At 37.2% G+C, this 19648-nt stretch overlaps 1 protein-coding gene across 4 annotated transcripts in view; it reads left to right on the forward strand.

Annotated features, from left to right (window-relative positions):
* Positions 1–19648, forward strand: part of LOC136883507 (fatty acid synthase) — an 830097-nt gene that overhangs the window by 785924 nt on the left and 24525 nt on the right. For all 4 annotated transcript variants that reach the window (XM_068229677.1, XM_068229680.1, XM_068229678.1 and 1 more), the window contains one exon: positions 1597–1862. In XM_068229677.1, coding sequence (XP_068085778.1) covers positions 1597–1862 — 266 coding nt within the window. The remainder of the gene's footprint in view (positions 1–1596; positions 1863–19648) is intronic.

Consider the following 19648-nt stretch of genomic DNA (forward strand, 5'->3'; position numbering starts at 1 on the left):
CTCACGTGCAGTATAGGGTGCCTCAAAATTAAAGCACCTTACGTTACATTTTTTCAAATGTTACAAAATTACATCTTGATATACAGATCACTTAATCACTCTTGCAATGTTAACAGTAAAGTTCATAAGTCCCATTCTTGAGGTTTTCCTAATTTACATCCTTTTCTAGTTACATAAAATTTGAATACAAAACTCAATCCAAAATACTTCATAAAATTTGACTACAACATTCATTCCAAAATACTACTTGCATTTCAGGTTACATTAAATTTGAATACAACCATTCCTTCAAAATACTTCTTGCATCTTGCAAAGTTTATACTGTCCATATATCTTGCTGGTCCTAAATTACATTTTTAAAAAAATATTTCAGCAGAGTCCAGAGTTCTTATTTCTTCATTTCTCAGAATACAAAATATTACAAACAAAAATGAAATCCTTCAGACATGTTAAATAAAAAAAGCTTTATAAAATTATATTTCCCAACTCAATAATTACTTCTTGCAACACATAATGCTTAGTTCCAGTCCTCCGTACCACCACATATTACTATGAAGATTTATCATTTACATAAACAATTTTAAAGCATTTGCATTGGAACACCCAATGTCTCAAATATGTATTAATATTATGTAACTAGCACATCCGCCTTTGCTGGCAGGACCTAGTGTTTACAGTGCACTATGTCTTCTGGTATAGGCTAGAGCAATTTTGTTACTTTCATAATCTGTCTCTGTCTTATCCTTGGCTTTGACAATATGAAAGTGACTGAGGTATGAGTGATGCTAGTAATGCCAATCCTTATGCAGCCAGTCCCTGCTATGAATGGTGTGAAAATGTTGCTCATAGGGTTGGTTGGTGTATGCATTTCAGTGGGTTTGGCAGACTGATGTGTAATAGCAACTCTGGCTCGGTGAGGAAAGCAACGGGAAACTACCTCACTCCTCATTTCTCTAGTATGCCTCTTCAGTGATGCCTAGGCCATCTATGACAGCTGATGGCAGAGCTATTGAGGATCCCACCAGCGACATCACTGACGGATTGAACATACATACATACAACTAGCCCATATCTAGGTTTTGTTAGCCGGGTGGCCTTTAAAAACAGGAGGGCGATGCAGCCATTAAAAAGGCCCTAGGAAGAACTCTGGTTTGATTTTTTAACAGCACGAGCAGTCGCAGGTTAATCTCTTTATTTCTCTCTCCTCTTTCTGTTGCTCATTTAACCTGTTATGTATTCTGTTTTCCATGTTCTGTCTTTCTATATGTGACTGAATGTAGACTTGTAATATAGCTGATTACATTCAGATATGTGGTTCTATTATTTAAGATTTGGAATAGTTTTTTGTTAGCTGTTTTTTTTTTCTTTCTTTTGTTTTTGCATCCTCTGTGAACCATGTGATCTTACTAGGCAGATAGTAGATACATAGGTGCAACATATTGGATGTCAAAGGCAGCTGTTAGCAAACAGAACTTAGTAAAATATTATTATAGATGTGAAATATTATTATAGATGTACAGTTAGTTGTTCATTGAACAAGTATGCTTATGTTATTTTCCAAATAATTATCTTGTTTTCTTTGTTTCTTTCTCATAGACATGAAGCTAGAAGCAGTGCTGCAATTAGATACAGCATATCTGAAAATTATGCTGTCAGATGAACGTGCCGAGTATCCAACAATGGTACAGCTCCCTTCACTGGGCAAGTTACCAGACACTGTGTTCCTCATTCCTGGTACGGAGGGGCTTGCGGAAACTCTTTCACCTGTTAGCGCACTTCTTAACAGTCAAACTATTTGTCTTCAGATGTTCCCAGAGGAATGTGGTTACACAATCAAAGAAATGTCCACATTTTTCTTGCCGGTAAGTTTACATATCATCATCTTCTTCTTAGTAATAGTAATACGAATACAGTAGTAGGTTTCATAACCATTCTTTGAAGCCATGATCTTAACTCTTATAGTGTCAGGCGGCCGATCTATCGGCAATGCAAGCTGCTGTTTTTAAAAAATGCGGCCATATTTTTCTTTCACCTGTGTCTTTAATTCCATTCATAAGTTACGAGTTTCATTATGGTCCATATTGACAACTGATCATTGTCAAAGGGTAGAGAAGGGTCCACCTATTCAATACCATAAGCTTGTATATTGTCTTATAAAACTGGGACTAGTTTTGACCCCATATATATTGGGTCATCTTCACCAACGCTACAATTGGAAGACATTTGCACACAGTACAGTATAACCAATAATAAACACATTTGGTATACCACAATTTACAATCTTAATTTAAAACATTGATGAAGTCCGAACAACACAATCAAAATTGAAACTAAATGACACATCAGTACTGCTGTGTTTAATGCCGAACTATGTTGTAGCTCCTACAGCAGCTAAATGTTCTTGAGTTGATCTGGGAGTTGGCATCCCTATCTGTACAGACGAGCAACTTGATTTATAATTTACTGTAGGTTTGTTTGATGTAATATTGGTAATGCCTTTTATGTAGCTTGAAGGGGAACATTCATAATTTGAATAGGTATTCTTTTTCGTCAGATGTAGTGATCTATTGTTTAATTTGGTTTAGAGTGAATGTCCCTGTGTTGTTCGTAAGTTGTGTGCATCTGATACGGACACTTAACACCAATCTGGTTCAAACATGAATATCATTCATGTTATGTCCACAGTCCTGTAAAAAGTTTGTATATGGTACTAAAATTGAGCTGGTTGACAATATTATCTAATATATACTAACGTTTTACAGGACTTTGGAGATAACATGAATTTGAACTTTTAATGTTGTTATTGTATTATTGTTTTTGTCCAGTACCTTGTTAGGACATAAAATAGTTTTAAATAAAGTCTTTTACATACATGTGATTTTAATCTACAAGCTGAAGAAGAGAATTTTTAATTCTCAAAACATGTACTTATATATATTTATGTATTTGATGGTTTTAGTATATATGCAAGATTTTGAAATGTATTGACAAGACGGACCTTGACATGATTAATAACAGTAAAACGATAGATGTCGCCTGGTGATCTGTAGCACCACATGCATGTCATTGGCAACACTGGCGCTTCCCCTGACTGTATGCAGTACTGCATTTGTTATTATGGTGGCAGCTTCCTGCTGTCATACCACTGACATGCAACCTGTGCAGTGAAGACAAATTTACGGTCTATCTAAGACTGAAGATATGTCATAATCTCCTCTTCCCTTTGCTTCCCCTTCTTGCACTGGTCTGTCATTCTGCTTATCCTATTGTAAGTTCCTTTTCATGTTTGTTTGTTTCTTTTTATACCAGACTTCCCATTACCTACAGCTGTTGTTCCCAAACTCTTGATAACTGGGACTCCCTTTTCCTGCTGATCAATACCAATGGCCTCCTGACGGTGGTTATAATTGAATGATTTGTGTATACTCTGATTCTTGTATTTATTTTTAGGTAGGACAGTACTTGAATTACAGAAATGAAGTTGATCTTGTTATTCGCTTTATGTGTGAGAGTGGATTAATCAAGGGCATGATGCGAAGTTGTGGGGTGGAAGGGAGATTCCCCCCACCGACGATTTTATTTCAAAGGTTCCTTCCCACTAAAATTGCCGGGGGGGGGGGGGGGGAGAGATTATTTCATTACAAAATAATGAGGAAAATGTAGGACACATTATATTACTGAAATAAATGTTTTTTACTGTACATATTTTCATAAAAATATCAGCAATAATACACATAATATAGAAATAATAGAATGACTTCCAGACCTTGAGCAATAAATTATGGGAAATTAACATTATATACCCTCCCCCCCTGCCGGGCACTGCCTGAAATAAACACTAGTATTTAAACCATGTAATCTTTCTCCCCTCCCCCACCATTTTTTTGTGATTTCCAGCAGTGGCTGCTGAGGGTGATTGGCGGAGGGGCACTACTTTTTCAAAACTTCACTTTCTTACCAAACATACACATGTAAACAAATGCATACCCAAATACACATTATACAATGTTAAATATTTGATCATTAGTCACTTACTTCACTGTCTTGTTCATTTTAAGAGAAAGTATGGAATGAAATGTTGGTGTACAGTTGAAGAAGATGGTGATCTAGATTCTTACGCACTCAAGTATCTTGAACTGTTTAAATGTACCTACTGTCAATGAAGTCTATCTGAAATACGTTCACATCACTATATACATTATCTAACGAACTACTGTTGGATGGCCAGGTAATCTGTAAGTCCATTCAAATTAATCTGCTCACTGATAGCCCTACTACGGAGTCTATTGCCTGTACCAAAATGAATGAAATACAGTCTACTCGCCCCGGCCATACGAACAAAGAATACGGTTAAGGCCTGTGCATTGTTCAATGATGACGACATTATTCCTTTACTTAAACATGAATTCCATTCTTCTATGCCGTAAATCCACGAATTGGAAATGACTTTATCGTCAAAGTCAAATTCTACCTATTCAGTACATAAAGAGTAATTTTATTTAAGAATTAAAACTTATGAAGTAAATTATAGGGACATGTTTTGCCCATATTTTTAAGGGCATCTTCAGCCTTAATCTCAAACCTGAAAGATAATAAATCAGAATCTTGATTGCTCTTAATTGTAGTTTTTTAAGAAAGGGCGTAAGAAATAAGCTTGGAGCTTAAAGAGCTTAATCTTTAGAATAATAATGAAGAAAAGTGTTATTGATTACTCCAAGTGGAGTTTAAATAAATTTTAAAGTTGCTAGTTTGTTGTTAATCTTTTGTGATGAGATAAGTCTGCTGCCTTCTTAAATTACGTTGTAGAAGTGAGAAAAAATGCTTGATAGTAAGTAACCATAATTATAAAGTTCTATAAGAACACAGTTAATTCTGTGTTGAATTGAACTTTGTTAAAAGGTGCTCTGTAAATGTTGAGGGCGTAAGAAATAAATTTAGAGCTTAAACAGATTTTTTCACAAATGAGACAGAATAGTTAATAAAGACCCTCAGTAAGAATCCAACAGAATTTAAAACACTATTAAAGAATTCTACCTTTTTACTAAATAAACAAGAACAGCAAAAACTAATCCTGATGAACCCTAATCGCAAGAGCCTTACCTAAATAGCATAAGAAAAATATACCAAAACGTCCAATCATCAATATTGCAGAAATAGTCCGACATATAAAACCTCAAAATATATCCACAACTTTCTCAAAACACATTACAATTTTAACAATAAATTCCCAATAAAAAATACAGTAGATATTTGTGATACTAAAAAAAATTCACCTTATTACCCAACCACATTATGTGCTCTTTTGATAATACTAACATGTACTCTAACGTGCTAGTCAAGGAAACTGTAAATATTATCAAAGACAACCTCACTAAACACAGTAAATTTAGCAAGCTTGAATTAGAAGACTTCTTAAGAATCCTAATCTTTGTCCTTTAAGACAACAAGTTTACTTTTCTTCTTCTGTTATGACTGCATAGGATCACTTTAGTCAGTCCGTCCTTTAGGTCTCCTTGAAGGGATCGTTCGGGCTTTGCGGTCCTCCCAGTACTTCTTCACAGGTTCCGATCGTTGTGCCCTTTCCTCGATTGAAAATATGCGTGTTGTTGGTTTGTTTTGTGTAAGGGTAAAGCGGAGGTTTGTATTCTTGAGTTTTGTATTCATTTTTATCTTATTTGTGGTGTCTTCTATTGTAAAGCCTATTTCATTCAGATACTTTCTTACTTCTCTGATCCATTTACATCATGTTGTGGTATTTTTTTTAGATGATATTATGTCAAACTAGTTGTTTCAGAAGTCTCGAATCCTGCATCCTCATGAGATGACCAAAGAATACCTGTCTCCTCTTACGCATAGTATCTGTAATGGGTTATAGCTCTTTGTACACGACTTTGTTAGATATTGTATAGACAAGAAATGTGTTTTTCCACCAATCAATACCTAATTTATTGTAAATAGATTACACTAGTACTGGTTTCGGCCCTTAACGGCCATCATCAGCTAGTACATGATTAGTTCCCAGCCATTAGACAAAATCATAAGTTGTTACTATGTTAGACATCCGGATGTCTAATGGGGGATGAAAATGCAATATACAGTAGCATGAAGTTAAAATATCTGTGGTCAAAGGTAAAAGGTTACAATAAGTTAGAACATGAGTATACAGAACACATTAAAACATATGGGCCACAATATAAAACATTTGAAAAGTTTTAACACATTAAAATTTGGTATTTAAAATTTACTGGAGTACATCACAGTCGGATTATATAATACAAAAATGTTTTCATGACAAAGGTCCATACCAATATGACACATATCACCCTCAGAACATTCTCAAAGATTACCTCATACAGCTAAACCAACATGACATAGAAGCAAAGGAACCACACAGAAGATAGAAGAATGGAATCTAAGCAATATGAACTTAAATTTTAATAAGTGTCTAACCCATACATAGCAAATAATAGGAAAATACATTGAATAGGTGGAAATAAACAAAAGATATTATCCTATATACAGATCTTACTTGTCGTTGATGAGATGTTCTACCAACTTCTCTGAATTAGAAACTGCTTGTTCGTTCGCAGAAGATGTTAAGCATGGAGATGCATCCAGACCTGTACACCTACCTCCTCCTATTAATCCTGGTTCTTCTGTTCCTTCTAGACCTGGCAATGGTGCTTGTCCATCCAAGGCCTACAAACCCGATATTTATTGTTACCTATGTGGTTCTAGGCAGCATACAAAAAATTTCTGCTCTATTTCCTTTCAAAGACATGGTAAATGACTGAAAATTATATGACAGTTAGTGAAAGAGAGGGTGAAACCCAGTGCAGCACAGAGCCTACTCCTGTTGAATAGCACCAAAGGGTCTGTTCTAGGTGTTAACGTCTGCATCCAATGGATGAATCACTTTTGTAATTTATAATGAATCACCAGCAGCAGTGTCATATGCCCTCACTCCATATGAACACTGCGCAGAGGTTTGCAATTAAACCCATGGTTTTAGTACACAATCCAAGGATTAGCAATTGTATACCACTACCTCTCCTACCCAGCTGACCAACATTCTGATGGAGAAAATGTTTTCCTCCAGTGGGACTTGAACCAACTAACGATGGTGTCAGATTATAAAGACTTGATGCCTTAACGATGGTGTTCACGAGGCGGGCAAGATCATATTATTATTATTATTATTATTATTATTATTATTATTATTATTATTATTATTATTATTATTATTATTATTATTATTATTATTATTATTATTATTATTATAATATGTTTAGAGGTAAAGTTTTTGGAAGTAACATAGTGGTACTATTATGACCCTAAAGAAAGGTGTCAATTGGGTTGTGTAATGCCTGATAGAGTTCCCACAAGTGTTTGTTACTAGTATTCAATTCCTTATTGGTACTATTTATTTTTGGGTTATCCTTTCTCTTTATTTTATCTTATTTTCTGAAGCTTCATTATTCTTGTGTAACCAGTTTTCAGTGGTTATACAATACACAGTTAAGAAAATGGGAAACAAATCAAATTACACAGCACCTTTAAAACCTTAGCACACCATAAAACATCAGATGAACTGTGCCAATAGAAACAACATCAGGTTGGGCAACGTGACGACTATAATAAAGAAATGTGGAGCGGGTCTGGGAAACATACCAGGGTCATTGGGATATGCAGGTTGCGGGTTTCCAGAAAAATCAATGCTGATCCCTTGGTTCAAGATATTATTTTCCAAAATAAACATTACAAAGAAAATTCTGAACAAAATTCATCTATCCAAACAATCCACTTATACCATTTCCAAAATACAAATTAGATGTACCTTGCCAAGAGCTTTACTATTAGGTCAAGAGGTTAACTAGAGATATCTTAACTTAATGCGACTTCTACCATACAATTTTGAGGCTCAGATGAACCACAGGATACAAATACAATACAAAACGAAAGTTCACGTGCTTTCTAAGGCATCTGATAAATTGAATGGTGAGTCTGTGTGAGTACGGCAAACTCCTATGTGAAAATACAAGCGAAACATTAAATGTAAATTAAGGTGGAACTGAGACCAACAGTGCTTACCCCAAAGTAGCCCATCCCAGGAGCGAGGATTTGCTGACGTGCGTCTGATCACTGGACTGACGAGAAAATGAAAGACCACGACATGCCCCAGTCTCAAACGGAGATTCCGGATGACCGGATTCCGATTGAGGATTTTAACCCATCGACCGAAATGAGGTCTTGAGTGCTATCTCTTAAAAGTTTGGCTAAGACTGCATTGATTAGGGTGAAGGGGAATCGTGTTTTGGGGATCTTTACTGGTCAGAATATGACCTGCGCCCCTTTTTGGGGGACGACTAAATTTTGGAGACCCTGGTTTAGTCCAGGATTTCATTTGCCCAACAAGTATTGGATGGTGGTAGTTTCACATGGCTCAAGGTGTAGAGAGCAAGCAGGTATAGGCATGGGTCACCCATCCAGGTGGTAACCACGTCCGTTGTTGCGTAACTGTCAGTGACGCTTTTCAAATTAATTCAGTGCTAAGAAGAAGAAGGTTAGAGATGGGAGTCAGCAAGGTGATTTGCTGGGGGAGGGTGCTGATTAGGGCTTGCTTGGTAGTGGATAACAGTTGGTATCTTGACGGGGTTGGTTGGAGGGGAGAGTTAATACATGATAAGTTGTCTACTTGGCATGGTGGGAAGTAGGGGAGAGATTTGAGGGGAAAGTATGTTTAGAAGTAGGCGGATTAGGGTGGATGTGTCTTAAGCTGGGTTGGTGGGGAGGGGGGATGGTAGCATCATTGGAGGTAGGTGGAGGGATTTTGAGTTTTAAGAGTGGGGGTGGGTTGCTTGTGTTTATGGGTTGTGCGTGCTTGTAGTGTGCTTTAACTGCCCACTTGATGAAGGGGAATCCAGGGAACGAGGCGGCATGGCTGTCTTGGCAGTTGGCACACCTCGCCTGCTCCTGAGGCACCTTACGATCAGGGTGCTGGTGTGGGCCGCCACACCTATTGCAGTGGGTGATTTCCATGCAGGATGCAGCGGTATGGTTGAGCTTTAAGCAGTTAAAGCATTGTGTGATAAGGGAGGGGGAAGGAGGTTTGTGTGATCTTGTATGTGTGGGTGTATTGGTGAGTGCGGCAGGCCTGGGAGCAGGTTTTTTACGCCTGCTTCCAGTCTGGGTGATTTTGTTGTGTATACTTGGAATTGGGTCACTGGACCCAGATCCTGTGTCTGTTAGTGTAGGTGGGGGTTGGTTTGGATTTGGATGGACTGGCTAGGTGGTGAAGTGGTGGTTTGGGTACTGATTTCAGAAGCAGAATGAGTGGGAGTGGATTGAGGCATAGAGTCAGTTTGGGATGCAGAGATGCTAACAGGGTTGAAGATGATTGAGGGGGGATGTCGGCTGTTGGAGCATGTTGAGGATGGTTGGTAGTGATTTATTAGAGGTAGGGGTGATGATCAAGTGATTATTATGGGTCTCCTCAATGACAGCTATGTGGCGGCTGATGATTGGTTCTATTGATTGTATAACACACTGGTGGGTGAGGGGAACACTTCCTGGGTTAGTTAGTGGAATAATTATGAAGTTGCATTTGGAGGAAATAGGAAATGGGGCGTTTTGTGGGTGTAGTGGAGGGGATGCTTGAAGGGATGTTTTTCAATTTCTTCAGTTTCTTGAGGATCTTCTGTTTCTTCTTCCACCTGTTCCTGGTCTAAGGTGGGGGAGATAATGTCGGAGGGTATATTGTTCTTCTTTAGGGTTTCAGAGATAGTGGAGCAGTGGGTGGGGCTATTAGGGAAGATGTAGGTGTAGGTATCTGGATCTTCAGCTAGGCTATGGATTAGGTGAGATAGCGGGTGGAGGATGTTGGCAATTTGCATTCTATGGCGGCGAAGTGAGGTTTAGGTTTTGCTGCGTGGCGAATATACAACAACATAGTCTTCGTCATTGAGGGTGGAGGTTTGGTTTATTGTGATACTTATAGGGAGTTTGAAATTACAATATGAGCCCCAGTTACTCAGTCCACGAGGGTTATCCATATTTCGGGGGTGGGGGAGGTGGGGGTGGATATGGTCGGTGAGGGGGGGGGGGGGGAGACTTGATGGGATATGAGGAATAGCACAAAGGGTCAAACTCCGAAGAGGACCAGCGTCTAATAGGCACACTCAGTGGGTACCAGTCGTGCCAGGTGTAGTTTTATTGGATCGCACCGAGACAAGAAACAAACAGATAACCACACTGAGTGCTAGGCAAATTTGCTTCTTCTGAGCCCTGCTGGACTTGCAGTGGCTTGGCTGGAGACATGACCGGGTGGACTTCACCGGAGTGAATAGTGAAAACCACAGACAGTCCACTCAGAGTATATCAGAGTGGTCGGACTGCCGAGGGAACGGCGCTGGCAGGGCTGGCGATGTGGCCGGGTTGGCTTCGCAAGACTGTGTGGCGAAGGCCGCTGGATGTCCACTCCGAGTTTATCAGAGGGGAACGGACCATGTAGGGAATGTGGCTGGCTCTCCAGGCTGGCTGGCTGTGGCGAGCGGAAGCTCGCGGCGAAGAGGTTGTTTGACGGGAGAGGATGGCAGGCTGGCGGTGAAGCAGGGTGGTGCTCGGTGACTTGGCTCTCCGAGGTGTGCTCAGAGCAAGTGCCTTGGCAGAGAATGCATGAATGGTAATGGCTGGACTGACGAGAAAATGAAAGACCATGAAATCTCTCCTCACTCTCTTAAAAGGGCAAAACTGGCCGCGGTGTGATTACCAAGTGACCAATCAGAGCACAGGAGCTTCCCCACTGTCACCCAGATCCACCAATGAAAACTCTTTATCAAGTCGCGATGTTTTCACGATATTCCAGAACATTGGCAGACACCAATCACGAACATTCAGTCTTCCAGAATTAGCAATGGCATGCTTCTAGAACAGACAGGGGCCAACACACCCTGCTCCAAAAGTCCGCGTCACAAAATTTCCGGAACGTTACAAGATATCACTTCACCATAATGATTTACAATCTAATAGTTACTTAGGTAGATAAAGGGAATACAAATAAAATATTCTACAACAGTATTTTACACCATACAGGTTAGGTAGATAACGGGAACACAAATAATTTATTCTACAACAATATTTTACACCATACAGTAAACATTCATTAAAAGAGATTCTCTATAGGTTTCATTCTGATTCTCTATTGTTCATTCATGAATTTGATTATTGTGGGAATGCTGGGATTGGTGCCGTCTTGTAATTTTGCCTGCACCGGTAACCATGGTGATGTTTACGGATTTGATGGATTGTTGATTATTGAATGACCTGAAGTAGTGAAAATATCATTATCCCTGGCATGAATTCAGTACCCTGTGCTATAATTCATGTGTACTTTGATTCTTTTCTGATGTTTTAAAACCATTTCCCTTTATATCAGTTTATTTTTCGTCTTCCTTCGGATGTTTATTTCTTTAGCCTATTTCTGGTTCATGATTGAAATTTCTTAACTCGACCCTATGCAAGTGTACTTAATCGACTTTAAATATTACCTCCCTGTTATTTAACATTGATTGGCCATCCACAAACTGTTTAAATTAGATCTTAATTTATTCCAAGTAGGTTTTTATTTAATTTTACTTAACCCTGATTATGTTACCTTTCATTGAGCCTGATATTAAGGCATTATTTCCTTCTCAGTTATTAAACCAGTTTTTAGTAAATTCCAAAATTAAACTCATCTTTTGAATCCTAGTCTCTGGTTTTCTTCTTTCAACTAGTGCTAAACTGACTAATACCATACCAGCTTTGTTTCTGTGTATCTACGGCAACTCCTAGAGTACTCAAGGTAAGTATTCCATTGCCTTGGTCCTTATTCGTGTTGGGTATGTGCCTAGTGCTGTGGTTCACCTTTAAGATTTGTTTAACCTTGTCTTATACTCATACCAGCTAAAAGCACAGCACTGACTGGTGCAAGCCACGCAATTGCTTGTATTCCATATACATCCCTGGCTGGAATCTACATCGATATTCACGCTCTTTATATTGTCAGACTTGTTCTAGTTGTAAATGAGGTAGGCCCTATTGGTGGAGCATGTGTCTTTATCTCTGTCTTTTCAGTTAGGGAGAGTTGTGAAAGAGAACTATTTAGAATATTACTCACATAATTCATTGAACGTAGCCTACAGATTAATCGTATCTTTGAGTATATACGTTATATTCCTTATGCAACTCTTCATAGCAATTCTATATATCCGGATACTGTACACGACAGATTTACTTTTACAAAATATACATTTAATGTTAACCTAGTCAATACTTACAATACCACATTTTGTGGTTAAATAATTATAAATGATAGAAAGTTTGTGAACATGTTTCGCCCTTCTTAATGGGCATCATCAGCACAATGGATTACCTTAAAACAAATAATTACAACTAAGAACGTTTACAATTATTGGTCATATAAAATTGGAATGAGATGTTGTGATGTTAAAAGTTATTTTCGATATCATGATAAGAAAGTTTGACGCGAATGTTTCAAACACAAGTTAAAACTATTGTAGTACATTTTTACAATATTGTCTAAAAATATATATATCGGCATTCGTCTGGACTAACGCTAATAACAGAACAAGATAGACACTCCATGGCATTCGATTCTAACCATTAAGATTTACACAACAATCTGGAAGACTACTGTTATAGCGTTAACCATTCCAACTTGTACATCGGATAAATTTTCAGCGTATATTCCATTTCAACGTATTCTCACCTGAAAGTGTTTTAACCAATTTAACTCAAGAAATAACACCAATTGTTCATTCTTGACCTAATCTCCACAATAGGAACATATGTTTTATACATATCTTTTTCTTCAAATCTGCTTGGTGGTGAACACGACAATAACATTGACTTTCACCAAAAATTAAAAGAAGAGGATCCATTTCAATTCCAGACGAATGCCGATATATATATTTTTTAAATTGAAATAATTGATAAGGAGATTCCACCTATTCAATGCCAAAGAATAAGAAATGTAGTGAATTACATTCTCATTTAATAATAATTAGAAATGGTACCGGTTTCGACCCTAGTCCAGGTCATCTTCATCTGATTAAGAAATGGAAAACAATGCATAGGATCAGTAGAAGAGGTAATATGAAAAGGAAATGAATGGGGGTAGACACTGTAAAACTTAGAAGAAGTAAAATACAAGTCATTCAAAAGAAAAACAGTGCGCAATTCTCTTAGCGGCAGCAAGGCACATGCAGTGCTAGGCAAAGTCCCACAATGATTACGAATAGCGGAGAACTGTTCAAAGCCAGTTATTTAAACACTGTCAGGCATAAAGTCACATCACAATCGAACACATACGATGGTCCATATTCATGTAGGAGTTGAAGACGAGCAGATTCAATGAAGCAACTTGCCAGCTCCCGGTGATCAGCGCGACACATTCAATATCGGGCACTGTGGTTTCAAGCGCCAAAGTAAAATGGAGAATAGCTTGATGATCCAGTTATTTTCCTTGGTTGCGGGAAAGTAAGTATATAGATAAATATAATAATTGAGTAAGTAATTCTATAGGAGCACAATTACTTACTCAATTATTATATTTATCTATATAATTACTTTCCCGCAACCAAGGAAAATAACTGGATCGTCAAGCTATTCTCCATTTTACTTTGGCGCTTGAAACCACAGTGCCTGATATTGAATGTGTCGCGCTCATCACCGGGAGCTGGCAAGTTGCTTCAATGAATCTGCTCGTCTTCAACTCCTACACGAATATGGACCTTCGTATGTGTTCGATTGTGATGTGACTTTATGCCTGACATTGTTTAAATAACTGGCTTTGAACAGTTCTCCGCTATTCGTAATCATTGTGGGACTTTGCCTAGCACTGCATGTGCCTTGCTGCCGCTAAGAGAATTGCGCACTGTTTTTCTTTTGAATGACTTGTATTTTACTTCTTCTAAGTTTTACAGTGTCTACCCCTGTTCATTTCCTTTTCATATTACCTCTTCTACTGATCCTATGCATTGTTTTCCATTTCTTAATCGGCTGATGATGACCTGGACTAGGGTTGAAACCGGTACCATTTCTAATTATTATTAAATGAGAATGTAATTCACTACATTTCTTATTCTTTGGTATTGAATAGGTGGAATCTCCTTATCAATTATTTCAATTTTAATTGTGATATCAATACGGAACAATGAAATTTTTAACTTTAAATATATTTTTTAGACAATATTGTAAAAATGTACTACAGTAGTTTTAACTTCTGTTTGTAACATTCGCGTCAAACTTTCTTATCATGATATCGAAAATAACTTTTAACATCACAACATCTCATTCCAATTTTATATGACCAATAATTGTAAACGTTCTTAGTTGTAATTATTTGTTTTAAGGTTATCCATTGTGCTGATGATGCCCATTAAGAAGGGCAAAACATGTTCACAACCTTTCTATCATTTATAATTATTTAACTACAAAATGTGGTATTGTAAGTATTGACTAGGTTAACATTAAATGTATATTTTGTAAATTGTATGTAATCACTATCGTCAATACGGACTAAAAATGAGATTAATGACTTGTAATAAGATTTACTTTTAACGACACCACACTAAATATTATGAAAAAGGATACTGACCAATTTCATTAGCCAGTACAGCACACCTGTCATACCGCAGACAACAGACTTGCAACATGAACTTGAAACAGGCTTGACACAATAAGCCTTCGTGTATTTTTGGAATCGTAGAGGGCTGACTTCGGCAATGACCCAATCTCCCATACTGTGCTTGTTAAAAAATCGTTAGTTCTACGCATGCGCAAATGAAAATTACCGAAGAAAGAGTCAACACCGAAGGGCACAGGGCCAGCATGACCGGCCAGCGAGCCGGCCAGTAAGAAGCCCGCCTGATGAAGCGAAGTGCACGTCTGATGAAAACATTGACGCACTAGCTGCATGCGGCACCTAATATAAAAACTGAATGTATCATCATTCAAATTGTCAGTAGGCCTACTTATAAAAGCAAGCAATAACAGCTACTCAGCTGGAGGGGCACGTGCCCCTCTTCCCTTTACAGTGAGCCGCTATTGCTGATTTTGCACCCGGATTAAGAGCATATAAATTTTAAGTGTTCTGTTACTGAAGGAGCTTATATTCCATTTTGATGTGTTAGTGATCTTTTTGGCTTAATAAAATAACTTTCATTTTATTTTTTAATTCACTTTCAAATTTTCCATTGAATAAATTATCTTATTTGACTTTAATATTTTGTCTCCATTTCATTTGTTCAGAAAGAATGATTTGCTAGTTGTACTTACTCTAACAAAAATCAAAACCACCACCATCAGTAACAATAAAGGTATATACTGTAAGTGATTAATGTAGCAAAAAGTAATCGTATTCCATATTAACAAACAACAATGCACATTGATCTATTATAACTGTCTACACTTTCACAGTTCTTCACAGACACACAATTTGTCATTTCACCTACTTAGAGAATACGTAGTGTCTGTTACAAAAATGTATAACAATTTTATGGCGAAGCTTTATCTGACCCTGTAAAGAGGGGAATTCCTCAAGGCAGTATTATTGGACCTTTATGTTTTCTTGTATATATAAATGATATGAGTTAACAAGTGGAATCAGAGATAAGGCTTTTTGCGGATGATGTTATTCCGTATAGAGTAATAAATAAGTTACAAGATTGTGAGCAACTGCAATGTGACCCCGATAATGTTGTGAGATGGACAGCAGGCAATGGTATGTTGATAAACGGGGTTAAAAGTCAGGTTGTGAGTTTCACAAATAGGAAAAGTCCTCTCAGTTTTAATTACTGCATTGATGGAGTGAAAGTTCCTTTTGGGGATCATTGTAAGTATCTAGGTGTTAATATAAGGATAGATTTTCATTGGGGTAATCACATAAATGGGATTGTAAATAAAGGTTACAGATCTCTGCACATGGTTATGAGGGTGTTTAGGTGTTGTGGTAAGGATGTAAAGGAGAGGGCATATAAATCTCTGGTAAAACCCCAACTAGAGTATAGTTCCAGTGTATGGGACCCTTGTGATGTTTGGGACATCACTGCATGTTTTCAATTATTGAACTATATATTTAATTGATAAGATGTATATATTTAATCACTGATAGGTCATGTTTAAATTAATATGTATATATATATATAGGGTTTTATCATCCATTTCAATCATCATTTCATTTCTTTGTATCGCGGCTATAACGTATTCTGAACGAACAAATTATTGGGTAAAGTATTTCAACATCATTCATATTTATAACTTGCAGTAAATTTTCCAATAGCCGTTGTGAGGTGACCAGAGTCAGCAGGCTAATTTCAGCCCAGTTCCAGGATAAGTACGTCATCTAGGTTACGAGAGATATTACCCTCTCTGCCTCATGAAGAGATAGTTGATACATTATTAACGCCCACTTTTCATACTTCGCTATGGGACGCTTTATTTCAGCGGGAAAGTTCAGCCTATGTGAATGAACGTAATGAAGCAACGTGATGGATTCACAGCAATACATAGGAGAAGGGATGAGACCTCGAATCTTACTGGACCATGTGACATGGTTGATGGAAGGAGACTTTTGAACCGATATATACCCGGAGACAAGAGCTGGAGAGAATCACATTCGGACACTCTTATTCTTACTCGTGAGCAGATTGTCACTTGTATTCGGACATTCTGATTCTCACTCTGGGAGGACACTCGTACTACGATTCTACGTCTGTACATCGGAGAAGATTTTAACTTAGTTCACTTCACATCTGAGTATATACTACTCAAAAGTTACTCTCATTGGGACTTGTTATCTCAATGACGAGAGGTAGTCAACGGGAGACCGGTTTTGACTAGTATAGGGCAGGAGAGCTTTTATTATGAATTTAGCTAAGCTACTGTTCCGTAATATGGAAGAATACAAGTGTATTCTCTCCATGAACATAACCCATGGTGGTTTTGAATTTAAAATTAGGACTCATTACGACTTTATGTAAGGAGTACATTAGGAAGTGTTAAAGACAGGAAATGTAGAAGTAGAACTGGAATCCAACAACAGATGAACCAGCCGGCACGAGAGATCCACTCATCTTCAGCTTCAAGACAACAGAGTCTACAATTGGTAAGCTAAAGGCATAAGTTACTGCAAGTCTTCGCGCAACAGTTCATTTTTAAAATTAATTTCATTCAATTTTTCTTTTGCTTCCGTAAGTTCAGATTTTGTTAAAACGCCGTTACGTCACATTTTTCATCTTAATAAATATTTGTTTTAATTTGTATTTTATGAAATGATTATTAATGATCCTTAAATTCCAGGTTAGTGTACTTTATGATTTGTGTTCCATTCACTTCACCCCTGGGAGTTTTTGAGTCTCATTACGTATTATTATTATTATTATTAATTATCTACTTTCGTTTTCAAGCCATAAGCTTGAAGACTGGCGCCCTTGGGATACTGTTTATGGAGAAACAATGACATATCATTTATTTATTTTAATATTAAAGTGACCCGCCACGTTATAATTTTGTCAAACATCTGTGGGCAGAGTGGGTACGTCACACCCTTACCAGGATTACCTGATTGAAGAACTGGAAAAAATCTAAAGAAAAGCAGCTTGATTTGTTCTGGGTGATTTCCGACAAAAGAGTAGCGTTACAAAAATGTTGCAAAGTTTGGGCTGGGAAGAATTGGAAGAAAGAAGACGAGCTGCTTGACTAAGTGGTATGTTCAAAAATAATAAAGGTGTTCACTAATCCACCTATTCAATACTTTATTCCACTTAAAATGGTTACATAAACACAATAACACTTATTTGGAACATGTTTCACACTTAATTTAGGGCATCTTCAGCCTAAAATAATCTTACAAATACAAATAGAAGCTAAAAGATTAGCTAGTTACTAAAATTTGGTACATACAATGTGAATATTGATACATTAATAAAAACGTGTTAATGGAACACTGTCAATGATCATACTAAAACTATCTTGTCAGAGACTAAAACTTCCTCCATTAAAAATACATAGTTCTAATTAAAATGGTTCAAGTAAAAATGTTTGTGGATTCACCAATGTGATAAAGCATATATTGCCAACAAAATGGGGGCGTAAACATAAGCACAAAAACGTATGTCATGTACACAATATGTTCAAGGCCGTTATTAAAGTCGTAAGCATGAAGGTATTAAAACATTCAAAGGTAGATATACGTAAAGGTATAATATAATAATTGCGTGTGGCTATTTCTAGTTGAATGCAGCCCTTGTAAGGCAGACCCTCCGATGAGGGTGGGCGGCATCTGCCATGTGTAGGTAACTGCGTGTTATTGTGGTGCAGGACAGTGTTATGTGTGGTGTATGAGTTGCAGGGATGTTGGGGACAGCACAAACACCCAGCCCTCGGGCCATTGGAATTAACCAATGAAGGTTAAAATCCCCAACCCGGCCGGGAATCGAACCCAGGACCCTCTGAACCGAAGGCCAGTACGCTGACCATTCAGCCAACGAGTCGGACTACGTAAAGGTGAAACTGAAACATCAGTTGAATTGTCGTAGAAGAAATAGAAGAACTACGTATTCTTAATGGAGGAAGTTTCTATCTCTGTCAAGATAGTCTTAGTATGATCATTGACAGTGTTCCATTAACACGTTTTTATTAATGTATCAATATTCACGTTGTATGTACGAAATTTTAGTAACTAGCTAATCTTTTAGTTTCTATTTGTATTATTATATGTACTTTTGAAGATTATTTTAGGCTGAAGATGCCCTAAATTAAGGGTAAAACATGTCCCAGATAGGTGTTAATGTGTGTATGTAACCACTTCAAGTGGAAATATAGTACTGAATAGGTGGATTAGTGAACATCTTTATTATTTTTGCACTGTAAATTTTCAATACGGACCAATAATGAGGTTTATAACATGTAGTAAGTGGTATGGAGAGATGGCACGGAATGACATTAGTAGACGAATAAGTTTGAGTGGCGTATTTAAAAGTAGGAAAGATCACAATATGAAGATAAAGTTGGAATTCAAGAGGACAAACTGGGGCAAATATTCATTTATAGGAAGGGGAGTTAGGGATTGGAATAACTTACCAAGGGAGGTTCAATAAATTTCCAATTTCTTTGAAATAATTTAAGAAAAGACTAGGAAAACAACAGATAAGGAATCTGCCTCCTGGGCAACTGCCCTAAATGCATATCAGTAGTGATTGATTTTTTTTTAAAGAACAGATTTTTTTCTAAATTATTATTACAGTCTGTGGTTTGTTTGCATTCAGTTTCATAGTCCTAATGTGAAGGATGAGCCATACAATTGACTAGAGAATTTAGATCTAACTCTTTGAACCCTTTTGCTTGCATGATTGTTTTCAATGTTATAATGTGTATATCTTGTAATTTTGTATTTAATAGTTTGTGCTTACTGTTCATGTATATGGTATTTAATCTTTGTATTGTTTTGTGTACGTTACCATGCGCTAATAATATTATTTTCGTGTTATTGTAGATATTGCAGTATATACTTCTTTTGCAATGTTGAGTTTAGCTCTGTACTTCGACATTTTTACAGCTATTGCAGAAAAATCACGCTCACTAAGAT

Source organism: Anabrus simplex, chromosome 11 (assembly GCF_040414725.1).
Source record: "Anabrus simplex isolate iqAnaSimp1 chromosome 11, ASM4041472v1, whole genome shotgun sequence".
Taxonomy (NCBI): domain Eukaryota; kingdom Metazoa; phylum Arthropoda; class Insecta; order Orthoptera; family Tettigoniidae; genus Anabrus; species Anabrus simplex.